This window comes from Thunnus thynnus, chromosome 20 (genome assembly GCF_963924715.1).
Source record: "Thunnus thynnus chromosome 20, fThuThy2.1, whole genome shotgun sequence".
NCBI classification, from domain to species: domain Eukaryota; kingdom Metazoa; phylum Chordata; class Actinopteri; order Scombriformes; family Scombridae; genus Thunnus; species Thunnus thynnus.
In genome coordinates, this window is record NC_089536.1 from 7,077,642 (window position 1) to 7,097,571 (window position 19,930).

Genomic DNA, 19,930 nt, shown 5'->3' on the forward strand with positions numbered 1-19,930 from the left:
CTTCTACGACAGTAATCTGAATATTTTTGGGTTGTGGACAAAACAAGACGTTTGAGGACATCTTCTTGGACTCTGGGAAACACTGATCAACATTTTTCACCATTTTCTGACATTTTATTGACCAAACAACTAATCAATTCATCAAGAAAATAATGGACAGATGAATCGATAATGAAAATAATAATTTGTTGCAGACCTACAGTAGATAAACCCACTATGAAAATATTTGTGGGTTGCAAACTCATTTTAATTTGTCTTTGTTGTGATGGTATCTGTGGTTAATGTTGGTGTTGATCCCAAAGTCAAGTATTTAGTAAGCAATCAGCAAGCAGATACTGTGACGTGTGGTTTAATAGTGTAAGATGCAGAGAAAAGTCCACAAGCAGGATATGAGCTGGTGTTTTGTCTAACTCGAGAGCTTGTACGTGTATGTGTGGACGGAACCTGGAAGTGGCTTACTAGATCGTGCGTGTTTGAATGTAAAGAAATACTTTTCGTCAACATGGGTGTTTGTGCAAAAGGCCTACAATCATTTGCTTTGGACACCTCTATTTGTCTTTCAAGTGAAAAGGGAGATTGTTTTGATCCAGGAACATCTAGAAAAGTGTCACTACATGACAAAGCCCCCAAATCTGCCCAGTCCATTGGTCTGGATTTTTTTGTCTCAATATTAGCATCTTCTCTGCAGAATCCATGCTGTAAGTTTCCTCTGTGACCTTTTTTTTTTTTTTTTTTTAAATGCAACTGTATTCAGTCAAAAGTGAACTTCTTGTAGTTAGGTCAGTCAAGCTCATCACATTTCCCTATTTCTCAAAAGGGTTATGCATCTTACAGCACTTTTTTAACTTCTGACATATGAAGGTCGGTCAGTTTTCACAGTGTGTGAGCAGGAGATATACCACAGCCTCAAACGACAATGTAACACTGACAGGAAACACTGTTCCTCAGTCAAAAAATGATGTAAATGAGAGGTGACTCAAAGTCAAGCTCAGAGCAGATGGAAATGTACAGTCCTGTTATTCTTATGATCAAAACTGAGCCTCTCCTACGCAGCTACAGCAGACATGACAGGGATGAATCACTCAGTCGCCACAGAGCAAGCAAGCTATGTATTGCAGTATACTGTGCAGGGCAGAAATTAGCAGTTCTATTTAAGAGACAGTGTTTCATAACTGAAGAGGAACAGATAACAAGCAAAGAAGTGGACTAAAATACTTTTTAAACACAAAACCTTCTGTCATACAGTCATGTAACTACAACAAATCAGACTCATAGCAGGCAATGTTTTAAAAGATAAGGCTGAATTCAAAAGCTAAACTCCATCTGCTGATCATCAACCGTCAAGAAAGCCGTTTCCCTGACTGTATAAGCGATCGGGGTCATCCAAATGATAGATTCCACATGTGTCCGAATCTCCCTGCTGATGTAAATACTCACTAGTGCACCAAATGTGTATTAATTCAAAGCTACAAATAGTCCCAAACAAATGTACTATTAACTCCTGTTTGAGTCACATTGGCTAAGAATTGCAGGACCCATCTGTTTTAGGAAATGATTGAGTTTCTTTTCAAAGGGATTTACATAGAAATGAATGGACTTAGATGGAATATGAGAAACATATATCCCTGTTTACATGACCATAACAGTGTCCATGTTAGCCATTAATTTCTGTACCTCCACAACTGAGAATGAACACAGTCTGAAGTCTGCTGCATTTATTATTCTGCTAGATTTAGCTTTATCTGATCAACAAGAGCGCCGCATTTCATAGTGTCTGCATTACCAAAGTCAGACTTTCCCTTTCAGTGTGTTGATCATCATTACATCATTTACCATCATATTTTTTTCCTATTACTGACTTAGTATGTAATTTTAGTTGATGACACGCCTACGTACATGGCAGAAACTGATCAGAAACCTGGGTAAGGTGTTAACAAGCCGCAATATCCTGTTTCTATTTAAGTACTCCATCTTGAACATCGAGGTTTCTCAAAACTTGATCATAACCAGGATACTCGTGTGCATGTAAACACACTCACTGTTGGTTTTGTGGTATTTGTTGACATTAAGAAAAAATTAGGGTATTGCTAGCTTTTTCCTTTAACATGATTTTACACAAAAATACACTGTCAAGACAGGAAAAAGACCCTACAACTCGCTCAGGATGCAACCACCAGAGGGCCTCGGTGTACCAATGTGGTTTCTCAGTCAACCCATAATACACCTGCTGACAACATGAATTCACTGCCTACTTTTTCCCCATGAGTAGTATTTTATTCAAACAATATAGTTACATTTTTTTACAATAACAAAATAATAAAAATATACAATACAGAATGAAAAAAAAGAAAGAAAGAAAAAGAACTGTATATACAGGCAACACTGACTGTGGGTGTAAAAGTAAAGCTTCCCGTATGGCTCTCCCTCCATCAGAAATGTAAACAAAGGAGCATACTGTCTTGTGAATTTTACTGTACCATCAGAGGAGACTAAAGCCGAGTGGTGCAGCAGTGTGTCAATTTCAAGTAGGATTGCTGCAGGTCACATTACAGACTTCTGACAGGAATAACTGCCATGCTGTGGCAGCAGGATAAGATAAAGAGACCCTCGTAGAGGAAACATTGATTCGTGATTTTTTTTTTTCCCCCCTGGGTGCAGAACTCATTACCAAGGTGCTCTGTTTTCTGATAATGGACAACCTTCTATAGTCTATTGTAAAAAAACAAACGAACTAGAAAACTGTAAAAGTGCTTATGTTATGCATGTATGTATATTCAGAGTAAGACATTTTAAATTCAGTTAAGACTTACACAACAGCAAGTGAAGCAATCTTTCTACATGAGGACAGACTTGAGATGAATAGATCCACTGCGCATAAAGGTTCTTACTAAAATAAAAAAAAATGTAAATGGGTGTGATTATCTATACATCAGAAAGAGATTTATCCCCTTACTTTCAGCGTCATGGATTTAACTAAACCTACATTCAGCTGTGTGGGCTGTATTTGAGAAATTCATATTCATTTAGGATCAAGTCAAAGTACAAAATCTGCACTTGATCCCAACCCAAGTACTTATATTATTGCTAGAATTATTGTAATTTAGTGTACAAATATAGAAAACAGTTGCAATTAACTGGGAGCTTAGCCATTATTTCAAACAACCATGTTAATGTAAACATCACATCTTAAGTTTACAGTCACAGATAGCCTTTAAACTTGCTGAAATGGTAACCCACCAAATGGAAAACAAGTGACTGCATGCTTTGAGTTTTGCGATCATCTAATATACAAGGGGACCCAAAAAAAGTAGAAAAAGAAATAGACAAAACATTCATTAGACATGCATATATTACTGATGAAATCATCTTAGAAAACAGGAAGGTCTCTCGGTCTTACACAGTCAACTGCTCTAACTTGACCTGGAAGGGATATAAATAGTGCAATATAAACTGGGCCTTTCTGAATGAGCCACTCAGGGATAAATGTTAACTGCATTAGCTGGCCCATGTCATCGTTAAAGGTAAACTTCAGTATTTTTCAACCTTGACCCTATTTTTCCAACTTCTTGTGTGTAAGTGACTAATGGGGACAACGATTTTTGAAAGTGGTCCAGTATTGAGCGACAGCGCCTCAGCCGGCAGCCGCAAAACAGGCTGCAATGTAATCCTTTGGGGCAATAACGTCCCGTCAATGAACGTCCACTAAAAGTGTTTGTTTTAGCCACTGACAGGCTCAGATTGTTATTATAGGTGTCTGACAACATTATGGAAAGGACCATACAGAGAAATAAAATTTTTTTCTTTACCTTTCGCTTGATCCAGTCTGTTTGTTATTGTGTCTGACCAAGTCTCACTCAAGGATAAGTGTCTTCCTGAAATCTCTAGCCAGAGATGTCGAAATAAGCTAAATATTTAGCCATGACAGAGTTGGAGAGAGGAGTGCCTGGAGGAGTTTGTTGTGTACAGAAAGCACAGCTTAGTGTTATCTAAAAGATTTTTAAAGTCATGGCTGAATATTTAGCTGATTTCGACAATGACACTTCTCCTTGAGCAAGACTTTGTTTGACACAATAACAAATAGACCGAATGAAGTGAAAGGTAAAGAAAAATGTGTAATTTCTCTGTAAGGTCATTTCCTTAATGTTGTCAGACACTTATAATAACAATCTGAGCCTGTCAGGGGCAAAAACAAACACTTTTAGTGGACATTCATTGATGGGGTGCTATTGCCCCAAAGGATTACATTGCAGCCTGTTTTGCGGCTGCCAGCTGAAGCACTCTCGCTGAATACTGGACCAATTTCAAAAACTGTCGTCCCCATTAGTCACTTAGACACAAAAAGATGGAAAAATAAGGTCCAGACTGAAAAATACCAAAGTTTCCCTTTAACTAGTAATGAATAGCAGAGATCAGGGTTTCACTGGTAGGCTGGGATAAATGTTATCAAGATAAGCCTTATTTTCAGTTGTCCATTTACATATGTACAATACCACCATAAAAAAAATGTGCTTTAGCGTCTAATTGAAAGAATTAGCATGTAGAGCCATTGCACTGATGAGATTCCACATGAAAGTGACTTTAAGTAAGCAGCAGGAATAGGAATTTGCTCTGTTTCATTTTTCAAAAAAGAAAAGTACAGTGAAATGGCTAAAATGGTACAATTTCAGCGTGGCTCTCATGGTGAAGTAGTGCTGTGTGAATATTAATCTAATTTTCTACTGCTCAGAGTTGGATAATAGTGCTAGACTCATGTCATATCAAAGAAAGTGAAAAGGTTGGATTTCCTTTCACTTTAAGGCAACACAGAGAGTCAAGTCATAGTCTTGACTGTCATAAAATGAAGGCTTGTGTGCAAAAATGTGTATGTGTATGACATGAGCATAGCATAAAATCCTATGAAATGATAATTCAGGTTTTGTCATGTGATGTTCAAGTTGCTCTTTGGTTGGAAACTGGGGCGCATGGTTTGGTTTTCTGGTAATAGCCATATCAAAAGTAAAGTTATTGCCAGCATTAATGATGGACTCAACCATAGCGTGCATTAATATCCACTGAAAAATGCCATGTTCAGACCTCAATACATTTAGAAAAATAATTGAAAGGGTTGGAGTGAGCAAATCTTTGCTGTATTTCCCAATTCAGCATGTATTTCTTCACTGTAAATCTATTATATCACAGGTTCTGGTCCATGATGATGATGTTATTTCACCCTACAACAGCAAATTTGTTGATTTAAGATTACTTACCTCTCCCTCCCCAGCCAGCATTAATGGTGGTGACATTTGCTGATGTCTGTATGGTTATTATCAAAGAAAACCATGAACTTCAGTTCCACCTTCAACCCAAAAAGACACAATATATTAAATATTGCATGAAAAAACAGTAAGTTTAAGTATATATATATAAAAAAATGCAGTTTAAACATTCATTTGCTTGATGTAACCTCTTAATCTAATGTGGAAAAGTCAGCTAGATTGGTGACACTTTGCGTCAACTGTTAACACTACTTCCTCGACTGGTGAAAAACTACAAGAGGACGACATAACGTCTTCTGCTGTTGGCTATACAATTGACTCTCTCAGGTTTAAAAGGTGTTGATTGGGGGCAGAATGTAATAAAACCTCATTAGTAATTTCCACAGGTACAACTATGATATTTGGCTCAGGAGTTTCTGGACCAGCTTCGGCCTCTATGTAATGTGACAATGTCTCGAGTTGAAGAAGCTCTTGGGTTGCTAGAATTTCTAAAGCAGCCCGCTCCATCTCCTCTGCAAGGTCCAAATTGCTACCATAAAGCACTCCCATCTTTCGTGCAAGCAGCCCCTCTTTTTCTGGTGGGTCTTCATCTTTGTCTTCTCTCTCCATCTTCTTAGAGCAGTGCATGAAAGCAGCGTGGCGTATGCAGCGTTTCAGTAGGTGGCTGCGGTAAGCTCTTTGAATTACTACAGCAGCCCACTCCTCTTCTTTGTGGCGTACAGTTGTGGTAATCGGTGCAAAGGAGTCTGAGGTGGGGTTGTTCAGGATAAACTTAGCCTCAATGCTCAATCGCATTGCCGCCATCTCCACCGTGTCTCCCAAGACCATCTTTGTGACAGCCATCAAGACATCCAGGCAGTGGATCCTGTCCCCAATGACCAGGGGCAGATCCATTTCAATCAGGCGAAGCCGGTTGGGCTTGGCCACCCTCAGCGGCTCCAGTAAGGCATCACAAAAATCAGAGAGCTGGCTATACTTAATGAACTGAGTTCCATCTAAGTCAAACTTCTCCCAAGTCTCATTAAACATCTCAAAGTCATCCTCACAGAGGGCGTCACCACTCTCCTCCTGCGCCACATTGAAGTTTTCTAAGATGATGGCGATATACATGTTGACCACCACTAAGAACGAGATGATGATGTAGGTGCAGAAGAATACCATGCCCATGCCTGGGCTGCCGCAGTTACCCCTTACATCCGTACCTGGATTCTCAACGTTTGGGTCACAGTCTGGGGGCTCCCTGTTCAGCATTGGAAGTAAAAGTCCATCCCAGCCAGCGGACGTTGTAATCTGAAACAAGCAGATAATGCTACCACCAAATGTCTCAAAATTAAAAATGTCATCGATTCCAGCCTCCTTTTTGACATAAGCAAAGTTTGACATGCCAAATATGGAGAAGATGAACATGATGAGGAAGAGCAGGAGGCCAATGTTGAATAGGGCAGGAAGTGACATCAATAGAGCGAAGAGAAGCGTCCGAATGCCCTTAGCTCCTTTAATAAGACGCAGAATCCTGCCTATTCTGGCCAGTCTGATCACTCTGAACAGAGTTGGTGACACAAAGTACTTCTCAATTATGTCTGAGAGCATTATACCTGAAATACAAGGAGATGCACTGCAATTAGGGAGGATATATTTACACCTATTGTCTCTTTACATTTAATAGCAATGTGCAGTTTTTAAGAATCATAACAGTTATTTAAATGTATTATGTACATACCAGATATTGACAAGATGACCACAACAAAATCAAAAATGTTCCATGCATTGGTGAAGAAGTATTGTCGCAGGGCAAAGAGCTTCAACACACACTCTCCAGTGAAGACCACAATGAAAGCCAGGTTGACTTTAAAAAGGAAATCCTCCTTCTCTGGACTTTGGTTGTCTGTCTCCACCATCATGGTGACCATATTGAGGCAGATGAGCACCATGATGAAGATGTCAAAGAACTGCTGACTGATGAAGTCAAACACCATGCCCTGGATTAGGTTCTGCAGGTCAAAGGGAGACAAATCCAATAGGGTCATTTAGCCTGTTCACACCAGCAGTGTGCAGAAAAGGTCAGTGCAGAGGTCACTGATGGCATCGTCATGCCACACATGCCAAGCTTATGTGTCATTACTTCAGCTTACCTCGTTCATACTTTTTAACATCAAACCATTTAGTTAGATAATAGTTTTGAATCTGTCCCCTAAAATATACAATGCATGCCATGTGAAATATGCAATAGCTAATATTATCAGTGAATGAAATAAGCATGCAGTTGTAAATAACTCATATCATACTGTTGGACGTGGAATTGGCTTCTGTGGCTTCTTGGAACCAAGTTTCTTCATGGCCTCGTAGTATTTTTTTTGTTCCTCAGTCATAAAGATGTCTTTATCTCCAAAGTGCAGACAAAAGACAATACAAAGATCATTATAGGTATTTAAATTAAGTGACAACTTTTGTGAACTCAAAAATGAAATGTAGATGTGCAGGTGCAGACTTCTTCTTTAAAAAAAAAATGTGATACTTATCTTTCTCTTTTGTTGGTTGAAATTATCAATAATGACACCAATGAAGAGGTTGAGTGTGAAAAAAGAGCCAAAGATGATGAAGATGACAAAGTATATGTACATGTAGAGGTTGATCTCATAGGAAGGTTGTTCCTCAACCTAAAAGGGCAAAAATGAATACAATTTTTAAAAGAATGCTGTCCTTTCAACTCTACAATTTTCCTTTTAGTAAGTAAGAAAACTAATTGTGAGACAGGGTTGAGGAGACACTGGATACAAGGTTATACTGGAAATCAATACTAGCAAGGAAGGGCACTTGTTGATCCTTAGGCAGGGTACTCACTTCACCATCACCATCTGTCACATACTGTATATATTACATACATATTCTCTCATTTAAAGTGCAGAGTGGTGCGAAAAAGAGGAGGGGAATATATTAACACCCTGCGAAGCAACTGGATTTTTTAAATTCTACTTTTATATTTCTATACATATACCCGGGAAAAAACTTACTGTGTATACACACTCCCCTTACCAATATAGTTATTTATTTATTAAAAAGTTATTGAGATTTTTTTGTGTGTGTGTTATTGTTCCATTAAAAGGTTCAACGTTAATGTTTTTTTTTCACTTGCCTGGTCGGGCAAGTGGGTCAGAAACCTACTTGGTTGAAGTAAGTTTTTACTTTGCCCTATACACGTTGTTAATTGTCATGTTTAATCTTTTTTTAAGTAAATGAACCAGAACAAGGACACAGAGTGCCATAGATGCGAGGCAACAAACATTCTTGCATATTGAAAATGATGTGACCCATCCCCTATTTCACTGAACACTAAATTCTTTTAATCAGCCCAGTTTCTTTCAAATAATGGAATTGACTCTCTAACTCGATGGCAAATACATTTTCAGACTCCTTTCTTCCACTCCAAGCTTACTGATTTCCCTCTTTAATGTTTCTCGTTCTCGAGAGTATTTATTGCAGTGAAAAATTACCTGCTCCACTGATTCCTCTATTTGACAGTGCTCATATTAAACCTGAGGGATGTTTGTTCCACGCATAACACTACGAGCCTACTCAATTCTTGATTGGCCAACGACGTCTGCCAATATCCTCCGATGCATGCAAGGGGAAGGGCAATTCCAATTTGCAATGACAATGAGAACATAATTTATGATACAATGATGATCGAGAAAAAAATGATTGAAACATTTTTTATTTTATTATTTTTTTACTTCTTTTTTTTTTAAAACACTTGCCCCGATCAGGGAAGGTGAGTTGCTAAATTTACGAGCCCAATGTGGCATTTTACTTTCCCCGGGCAATCTGGCAAGCCTTACTGCTGAACCATGCATTCTCACAAAACAATTGACTTAATGTTTAAGGACAAAAGCCTTTTTGAAGAGTATTTTGCCATAAGATGTCTCACCTGCATTCTAAGTATTAAGTAATTTTGTAATTTACCAAAAACAAAGTATACATGAATATAGAGAATTAGACTGAGTTTGTCCCAAACGAAGGGACTTAAGTCTCAGTTTCATTTTATTAGCAAGTATACAGTAATGGTACATGTGACAGTAAAACAAAGGGTTATTTACATATTTAATGCTAAATATAATGTTTGAATACTGAAATTACTGAAAACACTGTAATAATTACCTCTCTTGAGTCAACGGCAGCATACATGATGTCCATCCAACCTTTAAAAGTTGCCTGCAAATACAGAGAAAATTGTATCAAAATGTGCGCCATTGTATAGAACAACTTTAGCCTGGGAACCAGACGAATCTGCAAGCTCATGTTTTATTTGCTCTGACAGATGCATCTGGCCCCCCTCCTGCTCAGACAGATTTCCACCTGACCTGGCCATAGACAGGCCAATCACAACCGTCTATCTAATATGTCCACTATTGCGACAGTATTAAAAAACTGGACGGTATATTTTCTCTAAAAGAAGAACATCTGCACTTAAAGATTTGTTGATATGAAAGATGTGTTTGCCGTACTTCCGACAGGTTTAGTATAATTTACCAACTGGCCCTGCTGGTCAGGGCTCAGTGCTACATCACACGTTTCATTGCTCTAATTGGTTGTAGGTCTATCCAATTGCATCCAGAGGCAATTTGCGCCGTTGATAACACCCCTTGGAAATCGAAAATGAACTGAGAAGTTCCAGACTAATTTGCATTTGCGAATTGATCTGGCGATACCAGGCTAGAACAACTTATGTTTTAAGACATGATTTTCTTTCCCAAGGTTCATGTTACTACAATTAGCACTCCTCACCACTTGAAGCAGGGACAAGTAGCCCTTTGCAACATTGTCATAGTTGACTTTGACATTGACCCAGCGGGCATCCTGCGTGGCTTCTTCGATGGCCATGCAGTCGCTCCTGTTGTTGACCTCACTTATGTCGAAAAGCTCCTCTGTGGTGGTGTTGATGCAGCGGTAGAACTTGCCAGCAAACAGATTAACTCCCATGATGCTGAAGATGAGCCAGAAGATCAGACACACCAGCAGCACATTGAAGATGGAGGGAATCGCTCCAACAAGAGCGTTTACTACCACCTGTCCAACAGAGAGGACTATTAGAATTATATAGAAAAACATAAAATGAAGTTCTGAAAATGATCTCTGAAGACTGAGCAGCAAATTTGCTATGAGTCATTGCCATCAAAGTCATACGTATTCTTACCTCAGTCAGCTCTGTTACTGCAGCCATGGTGTAAGCATGCAATCAACAAACATGGTAGTGGAATTAGTAAACCAATGCCTGAAAGATCACAGGTTTGCATCTTTTATTTCATCAATGTTAGCCATGCATATTGGTCAAACCTTATTGTACACTATTGATGTACACAATTTCCATATGAAATGAGCATCTGTGGCCAACAACTTACCCTCATCCCTTCAAATCTTGACAGCGCTCTAAGAGGCCTTAGTGCCCTGAGAGTTCTGAGGGATTTGATTGGTCCAAGTTCAGAGTAGCCCATCCAGTTGGCAGCTAAACTAATCAGGGAAATCTGTGGCAGAATCAGAACATTTCCTATTCAAGAGTTACCATGGACTTTATCTGACATAAAATACATTTATGCATACATTCTGTGGGCCAGCATTAAATCAAGATGTCCAAACTTACATCTACGATGAAAAAGTCTAACCAACACCAAGCGTTGGTGAAGTACGTCTTGTAGCCATATGCGACCCATTTAAGTAACATCTCGATGACGAAGATGTAGGAGAAAACTTTGTCAGCAAACTCCAGAATAATTTTGATGGTTCGGCGTCTTTCTATGTGTATGTCTTCAAAGGCCTGCCAATAGGAGATATTAGATACCTTGATACATATAATAACAGTATTACAGTATCTTGACACCATAATAAAACAGCCAACATTTCTAAATTTGTTGCACTATTGACAGCACTCACCAGAGCTCCACTGCTGAGGAGGATCATAAATATTATGAAGGTTTCAAACCAGTCATGCTCTACAATAGTGAAGCAAGTCCGGCGGAGGTTCCACCATTTCTTGCCTCTGCCTTCGGTGATGTCCACAGTAAGACATAGCCCTCGCTTGACACAGCCTGAGGGGAGAGGAAAATGAAGGATTCTGAATTACTCAAAGAATATCAGATTAGATTTCAACATCGTTGAGCACTGGTACTAAGAAAAGGGATTACTGCATCATTGTCTGTGAGAAGTAAACAGTTCATGGTTAAGTGATTCTGTTTTACGGTAGGTTTTTCATACTGTCAGTGAAGCAGGCCTCTGGTTCCACTGGTTCAGGCTCCTCTTCTTCCACTATTATTGGTTCAGGCTCAGGTGGTTGATAGTCCACTGTGCTGCATACTGATGAATCCCCATCATCCTCCAAAACACCCATCAGCTAGTCAAGATTCACAATTGAAGCTTGGTTACAAAGCCACTAATATACATTAATGAATCTTACCCCGTCTATTTTGAGTAGAACACCACATATTAATGATCTTAACATGCGTCAACCTACAGATTTTAATTGGAAACACATGTTGCTTTTATGCATACGTTCAGAGACAACATAATTATATGTGGGTCCAGAGTTACTCACTTTGACATCTCTTAACAGACTATTGTCAACTTCGAAGTTTTCCTGAAAAGCACAGGAATAAAGAATTAACGCAAGTAAGTGTTCATATGCAGCAAGACAAAGATCTTGCACACAAGCTTATTATCCTTAAAAAACATATTTTAGGATATAATTATTCATTAACTTGCCATTATTAGTTTGTTTTTGTCAAGTTAACAAGACTGTCAGGCAGTGAAATTTTAGGCTGTTGGCCAAAATAACTTTTTTCAATAATTCAAATCAAATCAGTCGTTTCATTATGGGATTCTTTTGAGGGAACTATATCATGCATATATTTCAAACTGAGGATTTTTGTGGCTAAGACTAAATGTAGTGGACTGTATAGTCAATGGGGGGTGATGTTGGACACAGCTCCAAAAGGCCCTGCACATTTGCACAGGTGTTTGCTCTTCTGCCGATTACAGACCTCTGAAGTTACAGACAAAAACTCAAACAGACTACCCCCATGAATTAATTAGTCAAACTCTCAGATACTGAGAGCATTATGCACGACTGTTTTGTACACACAGACTGAGATGTGTTTAAAGCTGCAGCCACACAAGAGAATTCTTCTATAAACATAAAGCAGTACGCCGAATGTGTGAGTGGTTAAATCAGTACTTGCATTGCACAAAATATCCAAACCAGAAGCCCTGGATGAACAGTCAAGTACGACACATTCTGAGTGCTCACTCTCTTCCGTTTAGATCAAGCAATGAGATGCAGTACAAAACAACAAAGTACAGACTGCGGAAAACAATCAGAGAGGCAAAACAGCAATTCAAACAGAACCTGGAAGGCTACTACTGTACTGCTGATGCCAGATGCACGTGGCAAGGCCTACAGCAGATCACAGACTATAAGGGCACCACCATGGAAATAACCAACACCACCATCTCCCTACCTGAACAGCTTTATAACTTCTGTTCCCATTTTGAGACCTCCAACAGCAAAACACAGAGGAGACTCTCACACAACATGCAAGAACCCTCACTGACTGTCTCACCAGCTGATGTACACAAGTCCCAAGGAGAAATAACCCCTGCAAGGCAGCAGGCCCAGATAATGTCCCCAGGCAGGCCTTCAGGACATGTGCTACAGAACTTGTTGATGTTTTCACCTCCATCTTTAACCTGTCCCTTGCACAGGCCACACTTCCAACCTGTTTTAAAAGCACCACCATCATCCCAGTCCCCAAAAGGAGCCCAGTCACTTGTCTGAATGACTACAGGCCAGTTGCACTCGCTCCAATCATAATGAAGTGCTTTGAGAGAGTGGTTCTGGCCCACATCCATTCACTGAAGCCTCTGCAGTATGCATACCACCCCAACAGATTCACTGAGGACGCTGTCTCTGCAGCTCTGCACATAGCCCTCTCCTTCCTGGAAAACAAAGATGCTCACATCAGAATGCTCTTCATCAATTACAGCTCAGCCTTTAATACAGTCCTCCCCCACAAACTCACAAACAAACTTGGCCTGAACCCCACACTCTGTGACTGACTGTTAGAGTTCCTCACTAGCAGACTGCAATGTGTCATAATTGGAAATCTAACCTCAAACAATGCGATGATGAATACTGGCACCCCACAAGGATGTGTCCTCTGCCACATGCTCTACACACTATTCACCTACGACTGCGTTGCCTCAGACAAGGACAGCACTATCCTGAAATTTGCTGACGGCACCACAGTCATTGGTCTGATGACTGGGGTTCTTGGCATAAAGAGGAGAGGTGGCAAGTCCAGTGACATGGTGTGACAACAACAACCTCCCTAAACACAGATAAGACCAAGGAGATGGTAGTGAACATGAGGAAGGAGAAGAGACCTCATCAACCACTGACAATCCGTGAGTCTGAGGTGGAGAGGGTCAGCAGTTCTAGATTCCTGGGCATCCACATCAGTAATGACCTCAACTGGACATGTAACATCACGCAGCCGGTCAAGAAAGCACAACAGCGGCTATACTTTCTAAGGAGACTGAGGAAATTTGGCATGACACTGAGGATTCTCAGCAGCTTCTACATTTGCATCATAGAGGGCATTTTGACCACCTGCATCACTGTGTGGTATGGAAACAGCACCGCCATGGACCACAAACGCCTGCAGAGAGTGTTAAAGACTGCTGGGAAGATCATCAGGGTGCCCCAACCATCTCTGCAGGATTCTATCACCGGAGAGTCCATAGAAGAGACAGTAGCATCATTAAAGACTCCAACCACCCCCAACACAGGTTTTTCACACTAATGCCCTCTGGCAAGTGCAGAAGTAGAATTGGAGGACCTCTAGGCTGAGGGACATCTTTTATCCTCAGGCCATCAGACAGATCAATAGATCCAATCCACTGCTTCCACCCAAACCCACCTCACCATACAGGAAGCTTCACTCTGCCCTACATGTATAAACAGAATGATGAAGGTGTATGTTGTCCCACCCTAAAAGGTTAACAGAGTGTGAGGGAAATGTCAAGCACAGTCTGCAGACGCCCATACAGTTCGTGAAGAGGTGTAATCAGGCACCTGTGTAGGTGTACTATACTAAGGTCACGCAGGGCCTTTAAACACCAACAGTGCTTTGAAAGCAAAATATTAAATTTCAGAAGAATTAAACATTAAGATTTTCGGATTTTTGAGAAATTACTTTCAATTTGGCTCTGTAACGGTCTATCACATAGCGTACACAAAAAACACACAGCATTGCATCACATCATCCCCCTTGCTTTGTGAGGTGTGTAGGAGAAGTATAGGTCATTTTTGGGCGACTTGTCCATGTTGGCAACAGTCCATCTGTCTTCTAGTTTGTATGATGTTGAATTACATGCTGTCAGTGTGTCATGAAATGAGGTGAAGTACTTTGTGTGGAATAGGTTCATCCTGATCGACGATCAGATGATTGACAAAGCATAAAGATTAATGTTAGACAGGACAGCCTGTGATCAGAAAACTTGATTTATATTGTTTAAACTATCATTTTGATTAGCATTTTATAAGTTTTTCAGTTATCACTGTAATAGGTGATGTATAACAAATGCACATAGATAGATAGATAGATAGATAGGTAGATACAGTAGGTAGGTAGATTGATATATCTACTTACTGAGTTATGTTGGTTATCTTTCTCATCTGAAACAGAGTCATTAGTGTCATCCTCATCATCCTCACCCAGGTTTTCAAAGTCTGACTCGCCCTGGGCAATTGGTACATTGAGAGTGAGCTCTCCATCCACAATAAATCCAGAGGGCCGGCGTTCAACCAAACAATTAGATATCCCATCTGCCATTTTGAAGTTCTGACTGGTGTCCATGTGGTTCATTTCAAGCCCCTCCATTTTAGGGTCCTCGTCATCCACCGGGCCCTCCTCAGACTCCGGCGGCTTTCTTTCCAGTAACTGGAGGATCCTTCGAACGATGAACGCTTTAAACCAGTTCATGTACCGTGTGATCCTGCCAATGGCAATCTGGAGGTTGTTCAGCTCTCCGTCCTCGTCTCCTGCCGCGAGGTTGTCTCCACTGAACGAGCTGAGCAGCAAGGCGAGGAAGAGGTTCAACACCTGAGGAAAGAGGTTGAAGGAGTGAGAGGTAATGATAAAATATACACTAACATTTTGCCTTGCAAGCATGGCACACGGTCATTTTTCAGTCATGTCTGGTCTGTGAATAAGAATTAAATAATCCTAAATATTACATTTTTTCTGAATTGAGAGTCAATGCAAAAAAACACATTTTATTTGAGCTTCATATCATTCTGTACTGGATCTGCAAGTGAAATATTTACACACTTTTCTTGTGGCTAAGCATGAAACAAAGTCAGTGTGGTGAAAGTGTGCCAACACAGCTGAACTAATCACAAAAGTCAGGAGTAGCTCATATACACCTCACATATCAAACTGGTTGTGTGATGGCACATCAGTAAATAATATGTCGCCTGCCTCCTGTTGCCGACACAGCTATCTTTAGTTCCTAAAACCTGTTAGTCAATTTCTCGGTTCCCATTTCCCAGGTTTAGCGGGAGATCATGGTTACACAGGCCAGGGGGAGGCTGATCTCTCGCATTCCAGTGTAGGAGCTGTGAAACAGTAAAGAGGGCTGAGGGTAAAGGATGAGGTGCACAAATCACAGGCTCGACAGTGGACAGACATACTTAACAGACAGACATGAGAGTGGGATCAATCCTTTGATCTAACTCTTGGCAAGAAAATGAACATATTGTATGTGTATACAGTACAAAAGGACACACTTTCTCATTCAAGGGAATGGGACGGTGTGTCCCAACTGACTGTATTTCACAAAATATTGAACTATCACTTAAAGATTTCTACCTTTACCTCTTCATCAATTACAGTTCAATCTGCTATCAAATGACTTCTCCTTAACACCCAGCCCCTCTGCCACCTGAGCTCTGCTCGCTCAGCTGTCTGTGTTTGTTCCCTCAGTGGCAGCATGCTTGCTTGAGCCGTATCTTAGCACATACTCAAGGTCAAAACCACTGTTTGGTGGCTCAAGTCATTTGATTTAAATAGAAACCTCCCTCCCGTGAAGTGTGTGAGCATACTATGTGCCTTTATGTCAGTGCAAATAGTGTGAATATTATGTGGGAGGTGAACGCATGCTGGAGAAATTGGGGGTGGAGTGTGTGACACAAAAAAGCGGCAACAATTTTGGCAGAGTGCAGCCGGCACAACACTTTTGTCAGCATTTCCTTTTCATATCTAAGAATAGCCTGACAGGAAATGGTTTTGGCTCCAGTCTTTAAATATGATGCTCTAATGATGTCTAAGAGTGATCATCTGCATCATCTGTATGTCCTTGTTCAGTGAGGCCAAGATGAAATGTCACGGACAATGTTTCCATACTCCAGACACGCAGGGTTCCTTACTATGCATCACAAACTCTGCTGCTTCTTCTTGCAATTTCACTGTGTGAAAAGGTTGGTACAGATGAATGAATTTAACAGTTATCATAGGAAATAAAACATGGTGATATTCTTTACATTAGAATCTGTGAACATCTGTGTTTACTGTGTTGCTCAAGTGATTATTTGAGTCACATTATAATGATCAAAAACCACATTTCATGATGTACTCTTATGTGTTTAGATATGTGTAAATACTGTACAGTATGTAGTCATACTGTAATGCCTAGTATGCTATAATGACCCCTGTTAGAAACAGTTGTGCTCCCCAGCTGTGTCTGTCTGTCCTCGGCATCCCTCAGCTGAGGGGTTAACAATAGACTGTTGAGACTTGCTGACCACAAAATCTCTCGGCATTATAATAAGATAACTATTAGATTTACAAAGATTTTACAAAACGGTTTGTCAGCTTTACAGCTTCACACAGTGATGACAGTTGTTCGGAGTGACAGCAACAAAATGATTTATGCAGGATAGGCAATGACTGTATACTCATCAACACAGCCACAAGATATCGATATGTTCTCTCATTTTTACCCTGATTGTATCCTAAAACAGAGAAATAGCTATTTGCCCTAAAGATTGTAGTTTTCTCACACATTTATCAGCTGCAAATCAACATTTATAGCACCGTGTTAAAAAAGCAACCCCCTCAAATAAGGGACAATAAGATTTTGAGCTTGTGAAACAATGTTCAGAAATCATTTCAAAGCCTGTGGTTGTATATCCCACTTTTGAAACCTGTGAAAAAAAACTCTCCATGAGATATTCAAGTTTGCAAACATGTAGTAAAGATTTGTAGGTGTAAATGTGAGAAAGAGCTGTTTTCATGATTGTGATTTATGATGTTATCTGAGCACAAAATGTGAAACTCTCCACACTGTAGCATTAATGTCCCACACATGAATTTTGGCCAAAACAGGACCAAAATTTCTACTTGAAACTGAAATGTCTGAGCTTGTGTAACTTCAGTGTCACAACACTTTCAGTATTGGGTTTCACATGCAGTTTCTGCTGCATAAGGAACACACGCCCACCAATGCAGCTCCTGTCATATATTTTTTTGATGCATTGATGTTTGCAGTCTAAACACGTAGTTAAAATTCCATATCAGTCATTATTTCAGATTCAAGACAATGTATCAATAGTGACTGAATAACTGTTGCACTCACCACTAGATTTCCAATGACCATCACCATCATGAAGACCACTAAACACATTGCAGGCCCGGCCACCTCCATGCAGTCCCACATGGTCTCGATCCACTCCCCGCACAGAATGCGGAACACAATGAGGAAGGAGTGGAAGAAGTCGTTCATGTGCCAACGTGGCAACACGCAGTCTGCGGAGATCTTGCACACACAGTCCTTGTAGCTCTTGCCAAAGAGCTGCATGCCCACCACAGCGAAGATGAAGACAATGATGGCCAGCACCAAAGTCAGGTTTCCTAAAGCTCCTACTGAGTTACCAATGATCTTTATCAGCATGTTGAGCGTGGGCCAGGACTTGGCTAGTTTGAAGACACGAAGCTATCTCCAACACAGGACAGAAACACAAACAATCCAACAGAATGACAAATAAAGACAGTAAAGATGTAATATCATTTAAATAGATATCAATGAATTCAATGATTGTGTCTCACCAGACGGAAGGACCTGAGGACAGACAGGCCCTGGACATTCGCCAGGCCTAACTCCACCAGACTGAGAGTGACAATGATGCTGTCGAAAATGTTCCAGCCAACTTGAAAGTAGTAGTAAGGGTCCATGGCGATAAGTTTAAAGAACATTTCTGATGTGAAGATTCCAGTGAAAACCTGAAAGGGTAAAGATTTTCTTTTACAGCCACTGGCAAGATCAGGTCTGAGATGCTGGAATATTTCTGCGGTGTAATTTCAATTTAATGTGGCACATATTCACCAGATTCCCCACTGAGAGCATGTAGTCAAACTCCGGGGTCATGGGGTAGTGCTCCATGGCCATGAAGAGGGTGTTGAGCACAATGCAGATGGTGATGGTCAGGTCGATAAAAGGGTCCATCACCACAAAGTGCACCCACTTTTTAAAGACCACCCAGGACTCGCAGCAGTCCCACTTCAGGAACTTGTCGGCAAACTTATACCACCGAGGTGGACACGGCCTCTGAGCCTCCTCCAGCTCTAGACAAAGACAGAAAGAGAGGAAAAATTTTATAAGTAGGCTACTATCAATTTTATGGAAGCATGTAGGTTATCTTCAGGTGACATGCATGATACAATATTAAAATCCTCTTCTGTGCCAGGTCATAGTTGGGCTGAAATAGTCCAAGCTTAACACCATTAGGGCTTGACATTGAATGCTAACAGGGATCTCTCCCACACACAATGTGATTAGCTCAACTGTGGCAAGCTCAAGACAATGCTACTGTGTTGGCCCTGGATACATGAGTGTATAATGTTAACAACTGCTTGATAATCTAAGCAATTACAGCTCACATTAGAGCATTGCCTCTATGAAACTGCAACTAAGCCTCGTGTATCTCTTCATTCCCTGGAGGGACTTGACACTTTCAAATCTGTTCAGCCTCCCACTAAGCCAAAAAACAGTAACCTAAAATAGACATTATGGTGTCATAAGTAAACATAGTAAATATAGGGATTCTGTGTGTATAATTGTCAGTGCTTTATCAATGTTAAGTTTCTATCTCAATGGCCACTGTACCTTCCTTAGTAGCTGCAGTGAGCACAGTCATAGCACTAGAAGATCTCTTTGTCAGGCTTGGTTGGTCCAGATGAAGCATGCTGTGCGCAGAGCCTAATGACATCTCTTTGAGTTCATAATCAAGAGCAGACTGTAAAATATGTCAGTAAAATTTGTCAGTCACAAGCTCCTCAAAATCTTCAAAATCACAATTCAAATTCAAAGACTAAAAGCTTCTTATAAAACATCCAAATCAATCAGATTAACTGTTTCTGGACTAAACTCGCCTAACCTCCTCCATGGTTGGCGATCTGATGATGAGCTGGGGAATAAGTCTCCCGTTACAGTCTTTGACAGTTTCATCATGTTCGAGGCTCCGTTCATCATCTGCCAACTCAGACGCTGTGTGATGACTGAGCGACTTCTTACTGGTTAGACTGGCTTGGCTCCCAAGAAGTTGGGCCTGTTTGGTAGAAGATACAGTA

At 40.4% G+C, this 19,930-nt stretch overlaps 1 protein-coding gene across 3 annotated transcripts in view; it reads right to left on the minus strand.

The window, feature by feature from the left end:
• Positions 1–2,252: 2,252 nt before the first annotated feature.
• Positions 2,253–19,930, minus strand: part of scn4aa (sodium channel, voltage-gated, type IV, alpha, a) — a 30,529-nt gene continuing 12,851 nt past the window's right edge. For all 3 annotated transcript variants that reach the window (XM_067576230.1, XM_067576228.1, XM_067576229.1), the window contains 17 exons: positions 19,738–19,908; positions 19,467–19,596; positions 18,687–18,925; positions 18,410–18,583; positions 17,940–18,296; positions 14,954–15,406; positions 11,839–11,880; positions 11,502–11,637; positions 11,181–11,335; positions 10,891–11,064; positions 10,652–10,774; positions 10,038–10,319; positions 9,411–9,464; positions 7,775–7,912; positions 7,541–7,645; positions 6,976–7,246; positions 2,253–6,850 (listed from right to left, as the gene is read on the minus strand). In XM_067576230.1, coding sequence (XP_067432331.1) covers positions 5,562–6,850; positions 6,976–7,246; positions 7,541–7,645; positions 7,775–7,912; positions 9,411–9,464; positions 10,038–10,319; positions 10,652–10,774; positions 10,891–11,064; positions 11,181–11,335; positions 11,502–11,637; positions 11,839–11,880; positions 14,954–15,406; positions 17,940–18,296; positions 18,410–18,583; positions 18,687–18,925; positions 19,467–19,596; positions 19,738–19,908 — 4,293 coding nt within the window. In that variant the 3' untranslated portion in view covers positions 2,253–5,561. The remainder of the gene's footprint in view (positions 6,851–6,975; positions 7,247–7,540; positions 7,646–7,774; positions 7,913–9,410; positions 9,465–10,037; positions 10,320–10,651; positions 10,775–10,890; positions 11,065–11,180; positions 11,336–11,501; positions 11,638–11,838; positions 11,881–14,953; positions 15,407–17,939; positions 18,297–18,409; positions 18,584–18,686; positions 18,926–19,466; positions 19,597–19,737; positions 19,909–19,930) is intronic.